Source organism: Pseudophryne corroboree, chromosome 5 (assembly GCF_028390025.1).
Source record: "Pseudophryne corroboree isolate aPseCor3 chromosome 5, aPseCor3.hap2, whole genome shotgun sequence".
NCBI lineage: Eukaryota > Metazoa > Chordata > Amphibia > Anura > Myobatrachidae > Pseudophryne > Pseudophryne corroboree.
Genome location: NC_086448.1, coordinates 443,030,870 through 443,056,325, shown reverse-complemented (window position 1 = coordinate 443,056,325; position 25,456 = coordinate 443,030,870). Strand labels below are relative to the sequence as shown.

The following is a 25,456-nucleotide window of genomic DNA, read 5'->3' as shown; positions in this document are numbered from 1 at the left end:
ATTTCAGATCCACGGTTTTAAGTGGCTCAAACCAATGCGATTTTAAGAAACTCAACATCACGTTGAGATCCCAAGGTGCCACTGGAGGCACAAACGGGGGCTGAATATGCAGCACTCCTTTTACAAAAGTCTGAACTTCAGGTACTGAAGCTAGTTCTTTTTGAAAGAAAAATCGACAGAGCCGAGATCTGTACTTTAATGGAGCCTAGTTTTAGGCCCATATCCACTCCTGCTTGCAGGAAATGCAGAAATCGACCTAGTTGAAATTCCTCTGTTGGGGCCTTATTGGCCTCGCACCATGCAACATATTTTCGCCATATACGGTGATAATGCGTTGCCGTAACATCTTTCCTAGCCTTAATAAGCGTAGGAATGACTTCTTCCGGAATACCCTTTTCCTTCAGGATCCGGTGTTCAACCGCCATGCCGTCAAACGCAGCCGCGGTAAGTCTTGGAACAGACAGGGCCCCTGCTGTAGCAGGTCCTGTCTGAGCAGTAGAGGCCACGGGTCCTCTGAGAGCATCTCTTGAAGTTCCGGGTACCACGCTCGTCTTGGCCAATCCGGAACCACGAGAATTGTGTTTACTCCTCGCTTTCTTATTATTCTCAATACCTTTGGTATGAGAGGCAGAGGAGGGAACACATAAACCGACTGGTACACCCACGGTGTCACTAGAGCGTCCACAGCTATCGCCTGAGGGTCCCTTGACCTGGCGCAATATCTTTTTAACTTTTTGTCGAGGCGGGACGCCATCATGTCCACCTGTGGTTTTTCCCAACGGTTTACCAGCATCTGGAAGACTTCTGGATGAAGTCCCCACTCTCCCAGGTGGAGGTCGTGTCTGCTGAGGAAGTCTGCTTCCCAGTTGTCCACTCCCGGAATGAACACTGCTGACAGTGCTAGTACATGATTCTCCGCCCATCGGAGAATTCTTGTGGCTTCTGCCATCGCCATCCTGCTTCTTGTGCCGCCCTGTCGATTTACATGGGCGACTGCCGTGATGTTGTCTGACTGGATCAGCACAGGCTGGTGTAGGAGCTGGGATTTTGCTTGACTTAGGGCATTGTAGATGGCCCTTAGTTCCAGAATATTTATGTGAAGGGAAGTCTCCTGACTCGACCATAGTCCTTGGAAGTTTCTTCCCTGTGTGACTGCCCCCCAGCCTCGAAGGCTGGCATCCGTGGTCACCAGGACCCAGTCCTGTATGCCGAACCTGCGGCCCTCTAGAAGATGGGCACTCTGCAGCCACCACAGTAGAGACACCCTGGTTCTTGGAGACAGGGTTATTAAGCGATGCATCTGAAGATGCGATCCGGACCACTGGTCCAACAGGTCCCACTGAAAGATTCTGGCATGGAACCTGCCGAAGGGAATTGCTTCGTAAGAAGCCACCATCTTTCCCAGGACCCGCGTGCAGCGATGCACTGATACCTGTTTTGGTTTCAGGAGGTCTCTGACTAGAGATGACAACTCCTTGGCTTTCTCCTCCGGGAGAAACACTTTTCTCTGGACTGTATCCAGAATCATACCCAGGAACAGTAGCCGTGTCGTCGGAACCAGCTGTGACTTTGGGATATTCAGAATCCAGCCGTGCTGGTGCAGCACTTCCTGAGAAAGTGCTACTCCCACCAACAACTGTTCCTTGGACCTCGCTTTTATTAGGAGATCGTCCAAGTACGGGATAATTAGAACTCCCTTTCTTCGAAGGAGTATCATTTCCGCCATAACCTTGGTAAATACCCTCGGTGCCGTGGACAGTCCAAACGGCAGCGTCTGGAATTGGTAATGGCAATCCTGTACCACAAATCTGAGGTACTCCTGGTGAGGATGGTAAATGGGGACATGCAAGTAAGCATCCTTGATGTCCAGGGATACCAGGTAATCCCCCTCGTCCAGGCTTGCAATAACCGCCCTGAGCGATTCCATCTTGAACTTGAATTTCTTTATGTATGTGTTCAAGGATTTCAAATTTAGAATGGGTCTCACCGAACCGTCCGGTTTCGGTACCACAAATAGTGTGGAATAATAACCCCGGCCTTGTTGAAGTAGGGGTACCTTGATTATCACCTGCTGGGAATACAGCTTGTGAATTGCCGCTAGCACCGCCTCCCTGTCTGAGGGAGCAATCGGCAAGGCAGATTTTAGGAACCGGTGGGGACGCCTCGAATTCCAGCTTGTACCCCTGAAATACTATTTGCAGGATCCAGGGATCCACCTGTGAGCGAACCCACTGATCGCTGAAATTTTTGAGGCGACCCCCCACCGTACCTGGCTCCGCCTGTGGAGCCCCACCGTCATGCGGCGGACTTGGAAGAAGAAGCGGGGGAGGACTTTTGCTCCTGGGAACCTGCTGTTTGTTGCAGCCTTTTTCCCCTACCTCTGCCTCTGGACAGAAAAGACCCGCCTTTTCCACGCCTGTTTTTCGGGGTCCGAAAGGACTGAACCTGATAAAACGGCGCCTTCTTAGGCTGTGAGGGGACATGGGGTAAAAATGCTGACTTCCCAGACGTTGCTGTAGAAACTAGGTCCGAGAGACCATCCCCAAATAATTCCTCACCCTTATATGGTAACACTTCCATGTGCTTTTTTGAATCTGCATCTCCTGTCCACTGGCGAGTCCATAAGCCTCTCCTAGGAGAAATGGACAATGCACTTACTTTAGATGCCAGTCGGCAGATTTCCCTCTGTGCATCTCTTATATAAGACTGAGTCTTTTATATGGTCTATGGTTAACAGGATCGTGTCTCTGTCTAATGTGTCAATATTTTTTATCTGACCATGCAGCGGCAGCACTGCACATCCAAGCTGGCGCAATAGCTGGCCTAAGTATAATGCCTGTGTGTGTATATACAGACTTCAGGATCGCCTCCTGCTTTCTATCAGCAGGTTCCTTGAGGGCGGCCGTATCCGGAGACGGTAGTGCCACCTTTTTAGACAAACGTGTGAGCGCTTTATCCACTCTATGGGGTGTTTCCCAACGTGACCTATCCTCTGGCGGGAATGGGAACGCCATTAATACCTTCTTAGGAATTACCAATTTTTTATCAGGGAAAGCCCACGCTTCTTCACACACTTCATTTAATTTATCTGATGGGGGAAAAAATAAGAATTTACTTACCGATAATTCTATTTCTCGTAGTCCGTAGTGGATGCTGGGGACTCCGTCAGGACCATGGGGAATAGCGGCTCCGCAGGAGACAGGGCACAAAAATAAAGCTTTAGGATCAGGTGGTGTGTACTGGCTCCTCCCCCTATGACCCTCCTCCAAGCCTCAGTTAGGATACTGTGCCCGGACGAGCGTACACAATAAGGAAGGATATTGAACCCCGGGTAAGACTCATACCAGCCACACCAATCACACCGTATAACTTGTGATCTGAACCCAGTTAACAGTATGACAAACGTAGGAGCCTCTGAACAGATGGCTCACAACAAATAACAACCCGATTTTTTGTAACAATAACTATGTACAAGTATTGCAGACAATCCGCACTTGGGATGGGCGCCCAGCATCCACTACGGACTACGAGAAATAGAATTATCGGTAAGTAAATTCTTATTTTCTCTAACGTCCTAAGTGGATGCTGGGGACTCCGTCAGGACCATGGGGATTATACCAAAGCTCCCAAACGGGCGGGAGAGTGCGGATGACTCTGCAGCACCGAATGAGAGAACTCAAGGTCCTCCTCAGCCAGGGTATCAAATTTGTAGAATTTAGCAAACGTATTTGCCCCTGACCAAGTAGCAGCTCGGCAGAGTTGTAATGCCGAGACTCCCCGGGCAGCCGCCCAGGATGAGCCCACTTTCCTTGTGGAATGGGCCTTGACAGATTTAGGTTGTGGCAAGCCTGCCACAGAATGTGCAAGTTGAATTGTGCTACAAATCCAACGAGCAATCGTCTGCTTAGAAGCAGGAGCACCCATCTTGTTGGGTGCATACAATATAAGCAGTGAGTCAGACTTTCTGACTCCCGCCGTTCTTGAAATATATATTTTCAATGCCCGGACCACGTCCAACAACTTGGAATCCTCCAACTCGTTAGTAGCCGCAGGCACCACAATAGGCTGGTTCAGGTGAAACGCTGACACCACCTTAGGCAGAAAATGAGGACGCGTCCGCAGTTCTGCCCTGTCCGTATGGAAAATCAGATATGGGCTCTTATATGATAAAGCCGCCAATTCTGATACTCTCCTGGCTGAAGCCAGGGCCAGTAGCATGGTTACTTTCCATGTGAGATACTTCAGCTCCACCGATTTGAGCGGCTCAAACCAATGGGATTTGAGAAAATCCAAGACTATATTAAGATCCCACGGTGCCACTGGGGGCACAACCGGGGGCTGTATATGTAGTACTCCTTTTAAAAAAGTCTGGACTTCAGGAACTGAAGCCAATTCTTTCTGGAAGAAAATCGACAGGGCCGAAATTTGAACCTTAATGGACCCCAATTTGAGGCCCATAGACAATCCTGTTTGCAGGAAATGTAGGAATCGACCCAGTTGAAATTCCTCCGTGGGGGCCTTCCTGGCCTCACACCACGCAACATATTTTCTCCAAATGCGGTGATAATGTTGTGCAGTCACCTCCTTCCTGGCTTTTACCAGTGTAGGAATGACCTCTTCCGGAATGCCTTTTTCCTTTAGAATTCGGCGTTCAACCGCCATGCCGTCAAACGCAGCCGCGGTAAGTCTTGGAATAGACACGGTCCCTGCTGAAGCAGGTCCCGTCTTAGAGGTAGAGGCCACGGATCCTCCGTGAGCATCTCTTGAAGTTCCGGGTACCAAGTTCTTCTTGGCCAATCCGGAGCCACTAGTATCGTTCTTACTCCCTTCTGCCGTATAATTCTCAGTACTTTTGGTATGAGAGGCAGAGGAGGGAACACATACACTGACTGGAACACCCACGGTGTTACCAGAGCGTCCACAGCTATTGCCTGAGGATCTCTTGACCTGGCGCAATACCTGTCCAATTTTTTGTTGAGGCGGGACGCCATCATATCCACCATTGGTTTTTCCCAATGGTTCACAATCATGTGGAAGACTTCTGGATGAAGTCCCCACTCTCCCGGGTGTAGATCGTGTCTGCTGAGGAAGTCTGCTTCCCAGTTGTCCACTCCCGGAATGAATACTGCTGACAGTGCTATCACATGATCTTCCGCCCAGCGAAGAATCCTTGCAGCTTCTGCCATTGCTGTCCTGCTTCTTGTGCCGCCCTGTCTGTTTACGTGGGCGACTGCCGTGATGTTGTCCGACTGGATCAACACCGGCTGACCCTGAAGCAGGGGTTTTGCCAGACTTAGAGCATTGTAAATCGCTCTTAGCTCCAGTATATTTATGTGAAGAGACATCTCCAGGCTTGACCATACTCCCTGGAAGTTTCTTCCTTGTGTGACCGCTCCCCAGCCTCTCAGACTGGCATCCGTGGTCACCAGGACCAAGTCCTGTATGCCGAATCTGCGGCCCTCTAACAGATGAGCACTCTGCAACCACCACAGAAGAGACACCCTTGTCCGTGGCGATAAGGTTATCCGCTGATGCATCTGCAGATGCGATCCGGACCATTTGTCCAGCAGATCCCACTGAAAAGTTTGTGCGTGGAATCTGCCGAATGGAATCGCTTCGTAAGAAGCCACCATCTTTCCCAGGACTCTTGTGCATTGATGTACAGACACTGTCCCTGGTTTTAGGAGGTTCCTGACAAGTTCGGATAACTCCCAGGCTTTCTCCTCCGGAAGAAACACCTTTTTCTGAACCGTGTCCAGAATCATTCCCAGGAACAGCAGACGTGTTGTCGGGGTCAACTGAGATTTTGGAAAATTCAGAATCCACCCGTGTTGTTGCAGCACTACTTGGGTTAGTGCTACTCCGTCCTCCAGCTGTTCTCTGGACCTTGCCCTTATCAGGAGATCGTCCAAGTAAGGGATAATTAATACGCCTCTTCTTCGCAGAAGAATCATCATTTCGGCCATTACCTTGGTAAAGACCCGAGGTGCCGTGGACAATCCAAACGGCAGCGTCTGAAACTGATAATGACAGTTTTGCACCACGAACCTGAGGTACCCTTGATGTGAAGGGCAAATTGGGACATGCAGGTAAGCATCCTTTATGTCCAGGGACACCATAAAGTCCCCTTCTTCCAGATTCGCTATCACTGCTCTGAGTGACTCCATCTTGAACTTGAATTTTTGTATGTACAGGTTCAAAGATTTCAGATTTAGAATAGGTCTTACCGAGCCGTCCGGCTTCGGTACCACAAATAGCGTGGAGTAATACCCCTTTCCCTGTTGTAGGAGGGGTACCTTGACTATCACCTGCTGAGCAAACAGCTTGTGAATGGCTTCCAATACCGTCTCCCTGTCTGAGGGAGACGTTGGCAAAGCAGACTTTCGGAACCGGCGAGGGGGAGACTTCTCGAATTCCAACCTGTAACCCTGAGATACTACCTGCAGAATCCAGGGGTCCACCTGTGAGCAAGCCCACTGTGCGCTGAAATTCTTGAGTCGACCCCCCACCGTTCCTGAGTCCGCTTGTAAGGCCCCAGCGTCATGCTGAGGGCTTTGCAGAACCCTGGGAGGGCTTCTGTTCCTGGGCAGGGGCTGCTTGCTGCCCTCTCTTACCCCTTCCTCTGCCCCTAGGCAGATATGACTGTCCTTTTGTCCGCTTGTTCTTATAGGACCGAAAGGACTGCGGCTGAAAAGACGGTGTCTTTTTCTGTTGGGAGGGGGTCTGAGGTAAAAAGGTGGATTTTCCGGCAGTTGCCGTGGCCACCAGATCCGATAGACCGACGCCAAATAATTCCTCCCCTTTATACGGCAATACTTCCATATGTCGTTTGGAATCCGCATCACCTGACCACTGTCGCGTCCATAAACTCCTTCTGGCAGATATGGACATCGCATTTACTCTCGATGCCAGAGTGCAAATATCTCTCTGAGCATCTCGCATATAAAGGAAAGCATCCTTTAATTGCTCTATAGTCAATAAAATACTGTCCCTATCCAGGGTATCAATATTTTCAGTCAGGGAATCCAACCAGACGACCCCAGCACTGCACATCCAGGCTGAGGCGATGGCCGGTCGCAGTATAACACCAGTATGTGTGTATATACTTTTTAGGGTAGTTTCCAGTCTCCTATCTGCTGGATCCTTGAGGGCGGCCGTATCCGGAGACGGTAACGCCACTTGTTTTGATAAGCGTGTGAGCGCCTTATCCACCCTAGGGGGTGTTTCCCAGCGCGCCCTAACCTCTGGCGGGAAAGGGTATAATGCTAATAACTTTTTTGAAATTAGCATTTTTCTATCTGGGTTAAACCACGCTTCATCACATACATCATTTAATTCCTCTGATTCAGGAAAAACTACAGGTAGTTTTTTCACCCCCCACATAATACCCCTTTTTGTGGTACTTGCAGCATCAGAGATATGCAAAGCCTCCTTCATTGCCGTGATCATATAACGTGTGGCCCTACTTGAAAATACGTTTGTTTCATCACCGTCGACACTAGATTCAGTGTCTGTGTCTGGGTCTGTGTCGACCGACTGAGGTAAAGGGCGCTTTACAGCCCCTGACTGTGTCTGAGACGCCTGGGCAGGTACTAACTGGTTTGCCGGCCGTCTCATGTCGTCAACTGATTTTTGTAATGTGCTGACATTATCACGTAATTCCATAAACAAAGCCATCCATTCCGGTGTCGACTCCCTGGGGGGTGACATCACCATTATCGGCAATTGCTCTGCCTCCACGCCAACATCGTCCTCATACATGTCGACACACATGTACCGACACACAGCAGACACACAGGGAATGCTCTTATCGAAGACAGGACCCCACTAGCCCTTTGGGGAGACAGAGGGAGAGTTTGCCAGCACACACCCAAGCGCTATAATATATATGGGAACAACCTTATATAAGTGTTGTTCCTTATAGCAGCTTAAATATATCCAGTATATCGCCAAAAAATGCCCCCCCTCTCTGTTTTACCCTGTTTCTGTAGTGCAGTGCAGGGGAGAGTCCTGGGAGCCTTCCTCACAGCGGAGCTGAGCAGGAAAATGGCGCTGTGTGCTGAGAATAAGCCCCGCCCCCTATTTCGGCGGGCTTTCCTCCCGTGGATTTAGATAAGTGGCATGGGTTAAATACATACATATAGCCTTAATGGCTATATGTGATGTATTCTTTTGCCTTAAGGTAATAAAATATTGCTGCCCAGGGCGCCCCCAGCAGCGCCCTGCACCCTCCGTGACCGCTTGGTGTGAAGTGTGTGACAACAATGGCGCACAGCTGCAGTGCTGTGCGCTACCTTCATGAAGACTGAAAAGCCTTCTGCCGCCTGTTTCCGGACCTTCAATCTTCAGCATCTGTAAGGGGGGTCGGCGGCGCGGCTCCGGGACGAACCCCAGGGCGAGACCTGTGTTCCGACTCCCTCTGGAGCTAATGGTGTCCAGTAGCCTAAGAATCCAATCCATCCTGCACGCAGGTGAGTTGAAATTCTCTCCCCTAAGTCCCTCGATGCAGTGAGCCTGTTGCCAGCAGGACTCACTGAAAATAAAAAACCTAAAAAACTTTTTCTAAGCAGCTCTTTAAGAGAGCCACCTAGATTGCACCCTGCTCGGACGGGCACAAAAACCTAACTGAGGCTTGGAGGAGGGTCATAGGGGGAGGAGCCAGTACACACCACCTGATCCTAAAGCTTTATTTTTGTGCCCTGTCTCCTGCGGAGCCGCTATTCCCCATGGTCCTGACGGAGTCCCCAGCATCCACTTAGGACGTTAGAGAAACTACGGGTAGTTTTTTCTCTCCAAACATAATACCCTTTTTAGTGGTACCTGTAGTTATATCAGAAATGTGTAACACCTCTTTCATTGCCTCAATCATGCAGTGAATGGCCTTAGTGGGCATCAGGTTTGACTCATCGTCGTCGACACTGGTGTCAGTATCAGTGTCGACATCTGGGTCTGCTTGAGGTAGCGGGCGTTTTAAAGCCCCTGACGACCCATGCGACGCCTGGGCAGGCACGAGCTGAGAAGTCGGCTGTCCCACATTTGGCATGTCGTCGATTTTCTTATATAAGGAGTCTATACGTGCACTCATTACTTTCCATAAGCCCATCCATTCAGGTGTCTGCCCCGCAGGGGGTGACATCCCTTCTAAAGGTATCTGCTCCGCCTCCACATCATTATCCTCATCAAACATGTCGACACAGCCGTACCGACACACCGCACACACACAAGGAATGCTCCGAATGAGGACAGGACCCACAAAAGCCCTTTGGGGGGATAGAGTGAGAGTATGCCAGCACACACCAGAGCGCTATATAATGCAGGGACTAACTGAGTTATGTCCCCTATAGCTGCTTTTTATATTATATATATATTGCGCCCAAATTTAGTGCCCCCCCTCTCTGTTTTTACCCTGTTCTGTAGTGTAGACTGCAGGGGAGAGCCAGGGAGCTTCCTTCCAGCGGATCTGTGAAGGAGAAATGGCGCCAGTGTGTCTGAGGGAGGTAGCTCCGCCCCTTTTCCGCGGCCTATTATCCCGCTTTTTTCTGGATTCTGGCAGGGGTATTTACCACATATATAGCCTCTGGGGCTATATATTGTGGTATTTTTGCCAGCCAAGGTGTTTTTATTGCTGCTCAGGGCGCCCCCCCCCAAGCGCCCTGCACCCTCAGTGACCGGAGTGTGAAGTGTGCATGAGGAGCAATGGCGCACAGCTGCAGTGCTGTGCGCTACCTTGGTGAAGACTGATGTCTTCTGCCGCCGTTTTTCCGGACCTCTTCTTGCTTCTGGCTCTGTAAGGGGGACGGCGGCGCGGCTCCGGGACCGAACACCAAGGACTGGGCCTGCGGTCGATCCCTCTGGAGCTAATGGTGTCCAGTAGCCTAAGAAGCCCAATCCGGCTGCAAGCAGGCGAGTTCGCTTCTTCTCCCCTTAGTCCCTCGCTGCAGTGAGCCTGTTGCCAGCAGGTCTCACTGAAAATAAAAAAACTAAAACTATACTTTCTTTCTAAGGGCTCAGGAGAGCCCCTAGTGTGCATCCAACCTCGGCCGGGCACGAAATCTAACTGAAGCTTGGAGGAGGGTCATAGTGGGAGGAGCCAGTGCACACCAGGTAGTCATAAATCTTTCTAGAGTGCCCAGCCTCCTTCGGAGCCCGCTATTCCCCATGGTCCTTACGGAGTTCCCAGCATCCACTAGGACGTTAGAGAAAAAGGAATAAGCGTGTCTAAAGTAGAAACTGAAAAACTAGTAGCAAAGGAAAGCAAAGCGAATACCAGATTTTCTTTTAAGTACATCAACAGCAAGAGGCTAAAGAAGGAGAGTATAGGCCATTTAAAGGACAAGAGGGGAGTCTTAATCAAAAAATATAATGACATAAAAAAAACTTGTTTAGTTTGTTTGCTAACGGTATTTACCAGAGAGGACCAAATGCTGGGTCTAACACAAAATCTCAACTAAGATAATGTCCCACTGCTAAATGCTTATTTATGTGAGGAGGTAGTCTGTGACCGATTAAAAAAGTTAAAGATTAATAAGTCACCTGGGTCCAGATGGAATTCACCCGAGAGTTCTTATGGAGTTGCACGCTGAACTAGCAAGACCTCTATTTTTTATCTTCATGGATTCGGTTAAATCGGGTATGGTTCCCAAAGACTGGCGTATAGCAGAGGTAGTGCCGATATTCGAAAAGGGGAGCAAAGCTAAACCAGGAAATTATAGATCAGTAAGGGTGTGTACACACGGTGAGATCCTTGCTATGTTCGATTTTTACTTGCGATTTCCCTTGAACTCCCCGGAGCCCAGATAGGACAGATTTTGACTAACTTTTCTTGAGATATGGACTATGTGTGCTTACGATTTTGGCTTATGTGAGATTTTGGCTTATGTGAGATGTCATTGACATGTGAGATGAACTAGATAGTACACCGATCTAGCAGGGATTGACTTGCCCGCACAGTCAATCTTTTCTTGCGATGCCGACCTGGCGGGGCCACGCATCGGGATCGCAAGGTGACTTTCACTAGAGATGAGCGGATTCGGTTTTACTCGGTTCTCAAAACGACATCTTATTGGCTCACGGATGTCACGTGTTTTGGATAGCCAATAAGATTCGGTTTTGAGAACCGAGTAAAACCGAGTAAAACCGAATCCGCTCATCTCTAACTTTCACCTTGCGATTTGCACTAACTTTTCTTGTGATTTTGACTATATAGTCAAAATCTCAAGAAAATATCTCACCGTGTGTAGACACCTTTAGTCTTACATCTATAGTGGGGAAAGTATTGGAAGGTATTCTAAGGGACAGTATTCAAAAGTTCCTGGAAGCAAATAAGGTCATTAAAAAGGAACCAACATGGATTTGTGAAGGAGATTTGTGAAGGAAAGATCACGTCAAACCAACTTACTTGGCTTTTATGAAACAGTGAGTGCGAACCTTGATCAGGGTAAGGAGGTGGATGTAATCTCTAGACTTTGCCAAAGCTTTCGACACTGTACCACACGTGTCTTATCTACAAGCTGCAGGAAATAGGGCTAGGGAGCACAATATGCACTTGGGTCAGTAATTGGTTAGATAATAGGGAGCAGCGCGTTGTGGTCAATAGATCATTTTCAAATTGGGCTACAGTACTAAGTGGTGTGCCACAAGGGTCTGTACTTGGACCACTTTTGTTCAACATTTTCATCAATGACCTAACAGTAGGTCTAGAGAGCATGGTCTCAATTTTAGCAGACGATACCAAATTGTGTAAGGTTATAAATAAGGAGGGGGATGCTGAGTCTCTTCAGAATGACTTAACTAAACTGGAAGCATGGGCAGCAAAATGGAGAGGGAGATTCAACCCAGACTAGTGTAAGGTAATGCACTGTGGGGGCAAAACCAAAAATTACACCTACATACTAAATGGGGAAATACTAGGTGATTCTGTACTGGAAAGACTTAAGGGTTCACATAGATAAAGTAAGCAGCAGTACCCAAAGTAGGAGTGCAGCAAAGAAGGCTAATAAGATATTAGCATGCATAAAACGGGGAATAGATGCAAGGGACGAGAGTATTATACTCCCATTATATAAATCACTAGTGAGGCCATATCTTGAATACTGTGTGCAATTTTGGGCACCATATTACAAAAAGGATATCCTGGAGCTAGAAAAGGTTCAGAGGCGGGCGACCAAACTAATCAAGGGCATGGAGACGCTGGAATACGAGGAAAGGCTTGCAAGGCTAGGCATGTTTACATTGGAAAAGAGGAGACTAAGAGGGGACATGATAAACTTCTACAAATATATAAGGGGTCAATACACAGAGTTCGGGAGGGACCTGTATTCTATAAGATCAGCACAGAGGACACGTGGTCACTCGCTTAGGTTAGAGGAGTTTCCGCACATTGAGGCGAAAAGGTTTTTTCACAGTAAGGACAACACGCGTTTGGAATTCCCTGCCTGAGAGAGTAGTAACAACGGACTCAGTCAACACCTTTAAGAATGGGTTAGATAAATTCTTATTGGATAAAGATATTCAGGGTTATGGTGCGTAGGCACGCATTATAGTCAATGTAACTAGTCCTAACTTGAAAATAACTAGTCCTATAATAAGACTGAATAGGAGACCACAAATAGGTTGAACTCGATGGACAATTGTCTTTTTTTCAACCTTAGTTACTATGTTACTATAACAAAAACTAGACATGCTGGTACACCAGACAACGGCAAGAAGACAGAAACAAGCTGTAGCTACAGCTTGTAACACTGTTACCACCAACCCAGGGCACCCCTGCAAGTACCCTGAGGCACTCAAAGTGCAACGGCACACAGTTTGAGAACCAATGGAGTAACATCTACTTTGCATGGCCATGATTCAGCCAGTCAACCATGAAGTGAAAAGGCTGAGATCCGTACACTAGTAGCCCTTTTAAAAAAAAAAATTATGTCAGTATATACTAAATTACTTCTACTCAGTTTATGGTCAAAGAAATGCCTCGGTCTCAGAAATCCCCCTTGGGGAAAGGTTGCCGGATGTGCCGTGGCACAGATCTTCATTTACTCTCTCTGCAAGGAGTGGTCTGCAACAATAAAAATGACTTCATCCAATTGCACAAAAAAGTGACTCATTCTATTTTCAAGGGGCGTTCTTTGATGTTTCACATCCAATATGAACCCAACTGGCGTTTTTACAGATTTTATTAAAGAAAATTTACCACACCAGAGAACCTTCTTTTTAATGAATACCTTGGGAATAGCTACCCATCTCATTAATAATGTATAAGCACAGCCAAGTAATAAAATGTAGAACCCACACTCACCAAGAAGGACGTTAAGTGATCTAAGCCAACAAGATGGTTCCTCATATCGCTGTCATTTCCCTTAAACTTGCATAAGTTACATTTAATAAGACATTCTGTTGAGTCCATCAACTTAAGTGCAACCAAATATTGAAGACCTAGAAAAGACAGAAGTAAATTTATATTTTATTTAGAGCACCATGGGGATTATTAAATTAAAATATGAACTGATGGGTATATTTTCTATAGACAGAGAAAGCAACCTAAATTCACTACCTATAAGGAAGGGATACTACCAGAATTAACGACCATAGGTCTTGAAGATGAGCCCGGAATACATTATGCAAAAAAAGAAAAGCATTGTGGAAAAGTAACCCAAAACAAAAATACGCATATTCCACATTAACTATACCTATTAAGCTATTGAACATTGCAAACTATGGCAGATTTATTTGAAAAAGAATAAAATAATAATCGCTATAGTAGACTTAATGTTGATAACTCTATTTCTCCTAAGTCCACAGTATCCACAGGGTTACATTGGGATATGAGGTAGCGACAGCGGATTGGAATCAACAATAACAGCTTTCGGCCTCCCAGAATGCAATGGGCCAGTCCCTTATATCCCCGCCTCCTGGCTCAGGCAAATCAGTTGTTTTCCAAAGCTCAAGGCAGGAGCATCATAGAGAGCCCTAATCAAGCGAGAAGAACAGACATGCACACCCTTCCGTACAAGAAGGAAGAGGTTAGTAGGTGAAAGGATCCTCAAATGAGGTGCGTCAGGTTGGGATCCCTGTGGATGTGGACTTAGGAGAAATAGAGTCATCAATGGTAAGTCTACCATAACGATTATTTCTCCTGCAGGGTCCACAGATTATCCACAGGATAACATTGGGATATCCCTAAGCAAATTCAGTGGTTGGGACGCTCCTGATTGGACAGGAAAATCCTTCGCCATCAGCGTCCTGAGAGGCAAAGCTATCAAAAGCATAATGTCTAATGAATGTCTTAATGGAATACCATGTGGCTGCCTTACATATCTGTTCTGCTGAAGCAAAACGTTCTGCTGTTCATGACAGACCTACCTTACGAGTAGAGTGAGTAGAGACATTAGCAGGAATAGGATATCAGCTTGAAAATATGATTCTGAAATGGTTATCCGAAGCCACCTCGCCAGTGTCTGCATGTCAGCAGGCCATCCTCTAGTGAAATCCGTAGAGAAGGAAGAAAGTGTCGGTCTTTCTGATGGCACTGGTACGATCCACGTAGATCCTTAATGCACGGACTATGTCCAACAATGCATCTCCCGCAGAAAGGTCCAGCCCTTGAAAGGCCGGGACCACAATTTCTTCACTAAGGTGGAATTTAGACACCACAAGACAAAACAGAGTTTATCCTGCACCAGACTAAATATGATTAATTAATTTGATAACGAAAACCAACTAAACAAAAAAACCAATTAAACCCGCATCAGCGGCTATTTTGACGTTTAGACACCACCTTAGGAATATACCCAGATCTGGTTCTGAGAACTGCTCTATCTGGATAAAAAAAAAAAAAAAAAATCAGAAAAGGTGGGCAACATAACAATTCCCCTAAATCTGAAACTCTTCTAGCTGAAGCAATAGCCAGTAGAAAAGAGAACTTTAGCGGTCCATCATTTAAGATCCACTAACTTTAGTGGTTCAATTGGGGCAACTAGAAGGGGCTTTAGGACTAAACTTAAGTCCCAAGGCACTGTAGGAGGAACAAAGGGAGGTTGAATGTTAAGTTTCCCTGGAAAAAAAGTGAGCACATCCTATAGGTTAGCAATTTTCTTTTGGAACCGTACAGTCGATGCGGACACCTGCACTCTCAATGAAGCCACCCGTAGACCTTTGTCCATTCCTGCCTGAAGGAATGCTAGGAATCTGGAAACTCTGAAAGACCTAGGGTCAAATTTCCGGTCACTGCACCACTGAATATAGGTTTGCCATATTCGGTGATAAATGCGAGCTGAGGAAGGTTTCCTTGCTCTGAGCATGGTTTGCTCAGAGCATCATCTCTACCACCACCTTGGTGAAAACCCTCGGTGCCGTGGAGAGGCCAAATGGCAGGGCCTGAAACTGCTAGTGACAGTCCTGCAGGGCAAACCTTAGATATGTCTGATGATGCGGCCAAATCGGATTGTGAAGGTACACATCCCTGATGTCCAGAGACACCAGGAATTCCACCTCCTCCACACCTGAGATCACCACTCTCAGAGACTCCATCTTGAATTTGAACACCCGTAAGTACGGGTTCAGTGACTTGAGGTTTAAAATGGGCCTAAATGAACCGTCCGGTTTTGGTACTACACACACAGGTTGGAATAATAACCCTTCTTTTGTAGGTGTAGTGGGAAAGGAACAAAGACCTGAGTCTGTACCAGTTTTTGAATCGCTGCCTGCAAAGTCAAAACCTGGAGAAGCTGGTAAGCCGGATTTGAAGAATCTGGGAGGTGGGAGTTCCTGAAATTCCAGTCTGTATCCCTGCGCGATAAGCTCTTTGAACCAGGGATCTTGACACGATGTTGCCCATATGTGACTGAAATAATGTAACCGGGCTCCCACCTGCCTGTCTTCCAGGCAGTGCGGTCCACTATCATGCTGAAGGCTTTGAGGAAGCAGATCCAGAGGCGTTCCTGAGAACCTGCAGCCTCGGGTTTTCTGGGTTCACTTTTACCGCCTCGGAAGGTTGTAGAAGCAGCCTTAGATTTTCCTTTAAATTTTGCAGTCCGAAAGGACTGCAGAGTTGCAGCAGAGTAGGTATTCCTAGCTGGGGTTGCTGCAGAAGGAAGGTATGTAGACTTACCCGCCATAGCTTTGGATATCCACGTATCCAGTTCATCTCCAAAAAGAGCCTCACCCGTGAATGGTAGGCTTTCCACGCCTTTCCTGGAATCCGTAGTCCACTGGCGTAGCCACAAGCCTCTGCGTGCTGACACTGCCATGGCAGTGATGCGTGTGTTGAGCAATCAAATTTCCTTTAAGGCCTCCACCATAAAGATAGCAGAATCCTGAATATGCTGTAGTAGTAAAATAATCTCCCCCCCCCCCGGGTAAGGAATCTACGCCGTCAATTAGGTTACCTGACCACTTCGCAATGGCCCTAGTGATCCATGCACAAGCAATAGTGGGTCTATTATGGGCCACACTAACCGCAGTATATAAAGATTGGAGAGTGGTCTGAATCTTGCGGTCAGCTGCGTCCTTTAAGGACGCGGCCCCGGAAACCTGTAAGACTATCTTACGCGACAACCTGGACACTGATGCGTCCACGATCAGCAGATTTTCCCATTTCTTCCTATCCTCCGCAGGAAAGGGAAAGGAAGAAATCAGCCTTTTAGGTATCTGAAACTTTTTGTCAGGGTTCACCTATATCTCTTCAAACAGGGAAGCGGGGAAAGAGGCTGAGGATTTCTTTAGTGTTAAAATAAGATTCCTCTTCTACAGTACACCTTCAGTCTTGTCAGGAATATGTAGGACAGATCTGATAGCCTCAATGAGGGCCTGTATACCCTGTGACAGGACAGCATCTCCCCCACTTGCATCCACTTCACCCTCCTCTGGATCCGTGTTAGGATCAGTATCACCCTGCATGATTTGGGCCAAAGTACGCTTTTGTGGGCATATGGCAAGAGTGTGGGGCGCAGAGCTGAATCTCTATTTATGAGGTCATCCATAGACTGCCGTAAGAATTTTGTCTCATTCTCAGTATGAGACAGCTTAGTAGAAATATTTGAAATCATCCCTTTAATGGAGGCCAACTATGGGGGTTCAGCCCCACTGGACTGGGAGTGAACACTATCCTGAGTGCAGGGTAGTGAGTCCCCAGGGGATGAGACACATTCCGCTGTACAAGACACACAGTCCCTGGACATGATTGTAAAGGGAACACCTACAAACACACACACACACACACACACACACACACACAAGACACTAGTGAAAACTTAGTATATGTAGGCAGGGTCCTCAGAGACACAAATCAGAGCCAGCCACAAAGCGCCCCTTCTAGCAAGGTAAAACCTAGCTGGGTCGCAAAGAAATAAGCACCTTAGTAGTGGTTATAATCTTAAACTTGCTCCCCCCCCATACTAAGACCCCCTGGTACCACTGAGGAGACTTGGAGTTCTTATGGAGGAGCTGCGGGTCCCTGGGAATGCTGCCTTTATGAACTGCTGGAGAGCTGTAGAATTCGCTGAGTGAAGCTCCACCCCCTGTAATGGCACATGGCTTCCCACATTTTTAATACTGCCCCTGAGGCAAAAAATGTCTAACGAAGAGTTAAAACCCTTGTTAGCACGTTGTGGCCAGTGTGGGCATCAGCGGAGGCTCAGCGCGCCCCTCGCAGCGGGACACACCGCCAGCGTGGGTATGTCTGAGCCCCATGAAGCACAGCCTGCAGCCAGAGCTGCGCTTCAGCCCTTGTGCCGCCATTCCCATCGGCGCCCCGCTAACCAGGACGCCGGCATTGTATTTACCACTCTTCATATTCTGGCTCTGTTAGAGGGTGGTGACGTGCTGCGGGAGGGTATGCTGCGCCAAAGTGTGGCTTGCGAATGGGTCCCTTTGGAGCTCAGAGTCCTGTCAGCAGAGAAACGGGACCATTAACTCCAAGGAAGCAGTCAGGCTGTTGCCAAACAGCCCTGACTGAAAATAACAAACATTTAAAATAAAAATAGGAAACTCTTCAGGAGCTCTCCAAAGCGTGACCGGCTCCTCCGGGCACATTTTCTAAACTGTGTCTGGTAGCAGGGGAATAGAGGGAGGAGCCAGCCCACACTATTGATTTCTTAAAGTGCCCATGGCTCCTAGTGGACCCGTCTATACCCCCATGGTACTAATGTGGACCCCAATATCCTCTAGGACGTAAGAGAAAAAAATAAGATTTTAAACCTACCGGTAAATCTTTTTCTCCTAGTCCGTAGAGGATGCTGGGGACTCCGTAAGGACCATGGGGATAGACGGGCTCCGCAGGAGACATGGGCACTAAGAAAGAACTTTAGGTATGGGTGTGCACTGGCTCCTCCCTCTATGCCCCTCCTCCAGACCTCAGTAAGAGAAACTGTGCCCAGATGAGACAGACAGTACGAGGAAAGGATTTGTTAATCCAAGGGCAAGATTCATACCAGCCCACACCATTCACACCGTATAACTAGGTTATATACGAACCAGTTAACAGTATAAAACAACACAGCATCAGACCGAGACTGATGAAAACTGTAACATAACCCTTATGTAAGTAAAAACTATATACAAGTCTTGCAGAAGTAGTTCGCACTTGGGACGGGCGCCCAGCATCCTCTACGGCAGTGTTTCCCAACCACGGTCCTCAAGGCACACTAACAGTCCTGGTATTAGTGATATCCAGGCTTGAACACAGGTGACTTAATTAGTAGCTCAGTTATTTTGATTTAACCATCTGTGCTGAAGCCTGGATATCACTAAAACCTGCACTGTTGGTGTGCCTTGAGGACCGCGGTTGGGAATGCCTGCTCTACGGACTAGGAGAAAAAGATTTACCGGTAGGTTTAAAATCTTATTTTCGCTTACGTCCTAGAGGATGCTGGGGACTCCGTAAGGACCATGGGGATTATACCAAAGCTCCCAAACGGGCGGGAGAGTGCGGATGACTCTGCAGCACTGACTGAGTAAACAGGAGATCCTCCTCAGCCAGGGTATCAAACTTGTAGAACTTTGCAAAGGTGTTTGAACCCGACCAAGTAGCAGCTCGGCACAATTGCAACGCCAAGACCCCTCGGGCAGCCGCCCAAGAAGAGCCCACCTTCCTAGTGGAATGGGCCTTAACCGATCTTGGCAACGGCAATCCAGCCACAGAATGAGCCTGCTGAATCGTGTTACAGATCCAGCGAGCAAAAGTCTGCTTTGAAGCAGGAGCGCCAACCTTGTTGGCAGCATACAGGACAAATAGCGTCTCTGTTTTCCTGACCCTAGCCATTCAGGCTACGTAAATTTTCAAAGCCCTGACCACATCAAGGGACTCGGAATCCTCCAAGTCTCGCGTAGCCACAGGCACCACAATAGGTTGGTTCATATAAAAAGAGGAAACCACCTTAGGCAAGAATTGAGGACGGGTCGCAATTCAGCTCTATCCATATGGAAAACCAGATAGGGGCTTTTATGAGACAAAGCCGCCAATTCCGACACTCGCCTAGCCGAAGCCAAGGCTAACAACATGACCACTTTCCAAGTGAGAATTTTAATTCCACTGTTTGAAGTGGTTCAAACCAGTGCGACTTAAGGAAACTCAACACCACATTAAGGTCCCAAGGCGCCACCGGAGGTACAAAAGGAGGCTGAATATGCAACACTCCCTTCACAAAAGTCTGTACTTCTGGGAGAGAAGCTAACTCTTTCTGAAAGAAAATGGATAGGGCAGAAATCTGAACCTTAATGGAACCTAATTTTAGGCCCAAATTCACTCCAGTTTGTGGAAGTGAAGAAAACGGCCCAGACTGAATTCCTCCGTAGGAGCATTCCTGGCCTCACACCAAGAAACATACTTTCGCCATATACGGTGATAATGTTTAGCTGTCACGTCCTTCCTAGCCTTTATCAGAATAGGAATGACCTCATCCGGAATGCCCTTTTCCGCTAGGAACCGGCGTTCAACCGCCATGCCGTCAAATGCAGCCGCAGTAAGTCTTGGAACAGACAGGGCCCCTGTTGTAGCAGGTCCTGTCTTAGAGGAAGAGGCCACGGATCTTCCGTGAGCATTTCCTGCAGATTCGGATACCAGGCCCTTCGTGGCCAATCTGGAACAATGAGAATGGTCTGTACTCCTCTTTTTCTTATTATTCTCAACACCTTGGAGATGAGAGGAAGAGGAGGAAACACATAGACCGACTGGAACACCCAAGGTGTCACTAGGGCGTCCACTGCCACCGACTGAGGGTCTCTTGACCTGGCGCAATACTTCTGTAGTTTTTTGTTTAGGCTGGACGCCATCATGTCTATCTGGGGCAGGCCCCACTGACTGCAATCTGTGCGAAGACTTCCTGATGAAGTCCCCACTCTCCTGGATGTAGATAGTGTCTGCTGAGAAAGTTTGCTTCCCAGTTGTCCACTCTCGGAATGAACACTGCTGACAGTACGCCTACATGATTTTCTGCCCAGCGAAGAATCCTGGTGGCTTCCCCCATAGCCACTCTGCTCCTTGTGCCGCCTTGGCGGTTTACATGAGCTACAGCGGTGATGTTGTCTGACTGGATCAGAAGCGGTAGGTCGTGAAGCAAAGTCTCCGCTTGACGAAGGGCGTTGTATATGGCCCTTAGTTCCAGGACGTTGATGTGGAGACAAGTCTCTTGACTTGATCAAAGACCTTGGAAGTGTCTTCCCTGTGTGACTGCTCCCCAACCTCGGAGGCTCACGTCCGTGGTCACCAGAACCCAGTCCTGAATGCCGAATCTGCGACCCTCCAGAAGGTGAGCACTCTGCAGCCACCACAGGAGAGATACCCTGGCCCTGGGTGACAGGGTGATCAACTGATGAATCTGTAGATGTGACCCTGACCACTTGTCCAGTAGGTCCCATTGGAAGGTCCTCGCATGGAACCTGCCGAAAGGAATGGCCTCGAAAGATGCCACCATCTTTCCCAGGACTCGAGTGCAGTGATGCACCGACACCTGTTTTGGCTTCAATAGGTCCTGACCAGAGTCATGAGTTCCTGGGCCTTTGCTATCGGAAGATAAATTCTTTTCTGGACCGTATCCAGAATCATGCCTAAGAAGGTCAAACGGGTCGTAGGAACTAATTGTGACTTCGGGATATTGAGAATCCAGCCGTGTTGCTGTAACACCTCCAGTGAAAGTGACATGTTGTTCAACAACTGCTCTCGTGATCTCGCTTTTATTAGGAGATCGTCCAAGTATGGGATAATTGTGACCCCTTGCTTGCGCAGGAGCAGCATCCTTTTCGCCATTACCTTGGTGAAAATCCTCGGGGCCGTGGAAAGCCCAAATGGCAACGTCTGAAATTGGTAATGACAATCCTGTACCGCAAATCTCAGGTACGCCTGATGAGGTGGATATATGGGAACATGAAGGTATGCATCCTTTATGTCCAGGGACACCATAAAATCCCCCCCTTCTAGGCTGGCGATGACCGCTCTGAGCGATTCCATCTTGAACTTGAACCTTTTCAAGTATAGGTTCAAGGAACCGTCCGGTTTCAGGACTACAAATAGGGTTGAGTAATACCCCCTCCCTTGTTGAAGTAGGGGAACTTTGATCACCACCTTTTGAAGACACAATTTTTGAATTGCGTTTAAGACTATCTCCCTTTCTGGGGGAGAAGCTGGTAAGGCCGATTTGAAAAACCGGCGAGGAGGCACCTCTTCGAATTTTCCAGCTTGTAACCCTGGGAACCCATCTCTACTGCCCAGGGATCCACCTGTGAGTGAACCCAGATGTGGCTGAAAAGTCGAAGACGTGCCCCCACTGCGGCGGACTCCCTCAGCGGAGCCCCAGCGTCATGCGGTGGATTTTGTAGAGGCCAGGGAGGACTTCTGCTCCTGGGAACTAGCTGTGGATGGCAGCTTTTTCCCTCTGCTCTTACCTCTGGCAAGAAAGGACGATCCTCGCGCTCTCATTTTTATGTGACCGAAAGGACTGCATTTGATAATGTGGCGCTTTCTTAGGCTGTGAGGGAATATAAGGCAAAAAATTTGATTTACCTGCCGTAGCAGTGGAGACCAGGTCCGAGAGACCTTCCCCAAACAATTCCTCACCCCTGTAAGGTAAAAACTCCATATGCCTCTTTGAGTCGGCATCACCTGTCCATTGCCGGGTCCATAGGACTCGTCTAGCAGAAATCGACATAGCGTTGACTCTAGAACCCAGTAGGCCAATGTCTCTTTGAGCATCCCTCATATATAAGGCAGCATCTTTAATATGACCCAGGGTTAATAAAATGGTATCCTTATCCAGGGTATCCAATTCTGCAGATAAGGTATCTGTCCACGCTGCTACAGCGCTACAAACCCAACCCGACGCTATCGCTGGTCTGAATAAGGTACCATAGTGTGTGTAAATGGACTTTAATATAGCCTCCTGCTTGCGATCAGCAGGATCCCTGAGGGTAGCTGTATCTTGGGATGGCAGCGCTACCTTTTTGGATTAGCATGTCAACGCTTTGTCTACCCTCGGGGAGGATTCCCACCGTATCCTGTCCTTAGTCGGGAAAGGATACGCCATAAGAATCCTTTTGGGAATCTGCAGTTTCTTGTCTGGAGATTCCCAATCCTTTTCAAATAACTCGATCAGCTCATGAGAAGGGGTAAAGGTTACCTCAGGTTTATTTTCCCTATACATGTGTACCCTCGTGTCAGGGACAAGGGGTTCATCTGTGATACGCAAAACATCCTTTATTGCAATTATCATATATTGAATACTTTTAGCCAATTTTGGCTGCAACTTTGCATCATCGTAGTCGACACTGGAGTCAGAATCCGTGTCGGTATTAGTGTCTACTATTTGGGATAGTGGGCGCTTTTGAGACCCCGAGGGTCCCTGCGACATAGGGGCAGGCAGGGCCCGACTCTCTGCATAATTCCTGGACTCAGCTTTGTCCAACCTTTTGTGCAATAAATTTACATTAGCACTTAAAACATTCCACATATCCACCCAGTCAGGTGTCGGCGTTGCCGACGGAGACACCACATTCATTTGCTCCACCTCCTCACTAGGAAAGCCTTCTACCTCAGACATGCCGACACACGCGTACCGACACACCACACACTCAGGGAAACCTCTTATCTGAAGACAGTTCCCCCACAAAGGCCCTTTGGAGAGACAGAGAGAGAGAGAGTATGCCAGCACACACCCAGCGCTAATGACCCAGGAAAAAAAACACACTATATGTTTACCCAGGTAGCGCTGTAATTATCTATTTGTGCCAAATTATGTCCCCCCTTCTTTAAAACCCTCTTTCACCGTGTAAGCAGGGGAGAGTCCGGGGAGCTTCCTCTCAGCGGTGTGCTGTGGAGAAAATGGCGCTGGTGAGTGCTGAGGAACAAGCTCCGCCCCCTCAAAATATGGTGGGGAATCTTCTTATATACAGTGCCCAGCCTGTATATAAGTTTATTGCCACCTTTGGAGGGCCATATTGCTGCCTAGGGCGCCCCTCCTGCGCCCTGCACCCTTACAGTGACTGCCGTTTGTGTGTGCTGTGTGGGAGCAATGGTGAAAAGCACTACCGCTGTGCGTTACCTCAGTGAAGATCTGAAGTCTTCTGCCGCCTTTGAAGTCTTCTTTGTTCACATACTCACCCGGCTTCTGTCTTCCGGCTCTGCAAGGAGGACGGCGGCGCGGCTCTGGGACGAACTGCGGGGTGAGACCTGCGTTCCCTTCCCTCTGGAACTAATGGTGTCCAGTAGCCTAAGAAACAGAGCCTAACATTAAAGTAGGTCTGTTCCTCTCCCCTCAGTCCCTCGATGCAGGGAGTCTGTTGCCAGCAGGCTCCCTGAAAATAAAAAACCTAACAAATACTTTCTTTTAAGGAAAACTCAGGAGAGCTCCCTGTAATGCACCCAGTCTCCTCTGGGCACAGTAATAAACTGAGGTCTGGAGGAGGGGCATAGAGGGAAGAGCCAGTGCACACACATACCTAAAGTTCTTTCTTAGTGCCCATGTCTCCTGCAGAGCCCGTCTATCCCCATGGTTCTTACGGAGTACTCAGCATCCTCTAGGACGTAAGAGAAAAGAATGTATATTTTGTAGTGGAGCAATCTTTCGTTAAAGCCACACTGATAGTGCAGAAACTTGTACTTTCAAGGATGCTAGGCGGAGATCAAGGTCTAACCCTGCTCGCAGAAAGGCCAGTACCCTTGAAATAAGCGTGCCTAATCCGGTAATAGATGCGGGCTGAAGATGGCTTCCGAGCCCGCATCACTGCATCTGGGAACCCCTCAGCTCTGATGATCAAGAGCCAAGATGTCAAAGACAATCAAGCCAGGTCCCGATGCAGAAAGGGACCACGAGAACAGGTCTGGTCACTGTGAAAGCAAGAATGTCATGTCCATGGACAGATTTTGGAGATCGGCAAACCAATAGTGCCTGGGCAATGCGGAAGCTATCAGTATCACAGTGCCTCCTTCCAGTTTGAACTTGCAAATAACCGAGTAACAGCGATACCGGAGGAAACAGGTATCCCAGATAGAAGGTCCACCAAACTGCTTGAGCGTCCATGAAGGTTTCCTGTAGATCTTTGGTCATGGATCCGTAGAATAGGACCTTGTGATTGTGAAGAGAGGCCATCAGGTCTACATCCGGCAGACCACATCTGTTTACCAGGTTCTGGAACACTTCGGGTGCAGAGCCCATTTGCCGTTGTGGACGTTCTGCCGAATAAGGAAGTCTGCTTCCCACTCGAGGATCCCTGGCAGAAACACTGCCGAGATGGCCGGAAGGTGAGCCTCGGCCCACTGGAGCGTGCGCTCCCCCTCCGTCATATCCAGATGGCTTCAAGTGCCCCTTTGATAATTTGCTGTGGCGTTGTCGGGCTGAATCTGCAAAGGCCTGTCCTGTAGTAAATTCTGAGTCTAAACGAGAACTCTGTAGACCACCCGAAGTTCCAAGACTGACGAGAGACTTTCAGCTGGCGTCCATCAACCTTAAAAGACATGTGGACCGGTTACTGCGCCGTCTCCGCGAAGTCTGGCATCTGTGGTGAGGAACACCTACTCCAGAATCCAGAATGGCTGTCCTTTGTCCAAGTGTGATGTCTGTAGCCACCAGGTGAGAGATAGACATTGTTTTGGCACTGACCTGATGATACTGCCCGTTCCATCTGAAAAGGTTACATGTTGTAGGGGCCTGGAGTGAAAATTGGGCATACTCCACCATATCTCAGGTGGAAAGAAAAAAATGGTACCAATACATACACCGAGCGCGTCAGATGGAGATCAAAGGGCCACTAGTATCAGTAGTCCTCATATATGGATTTTCCCAAAAGAGACGAAAAAAAGTGCATATAGTGAAGCACAATTTTTAAATGTACATATAGGTGTAAAGTCCACAGCAGCTGCAGCGACTCCTTCACCTCCCCTCTGGAAAGCCTTGATAAAGACCCGATGAACAGGGTAGAAACGCGTTGGCTATATTGACTTGACCATTGGAGGGAGATCCTGGACGCCTTACCG

The 25,456-nt window shown here is 48.2% G+C and overlaps 1 protein-coding gene across 3 annotated transcripts in view; it reads right to left on the bottom strand.

Moving 5' to 3' along the window:
• Window positions 1-25,456, bottom strand: part of LOC134927841 (uncharacterized) — a 552,652-nt gene that overhangs the window by 365,611 nt on the left and 161,585 nt on the right. For all 3 annotated transcript variants that reach the window (XM_063922898.1, XM_063922897.1, XM_063922896.1), the window contains one exon: window positions 13,295-13,431. In XM_063922898.1, coding sequence (XP_063778968.1) covers window positions 13,295-13,431 — 137 coding nt within the window. The remainder of the gene's footprint in view (window positions 1-13,294; window positions 13,432-25,456) is intronic.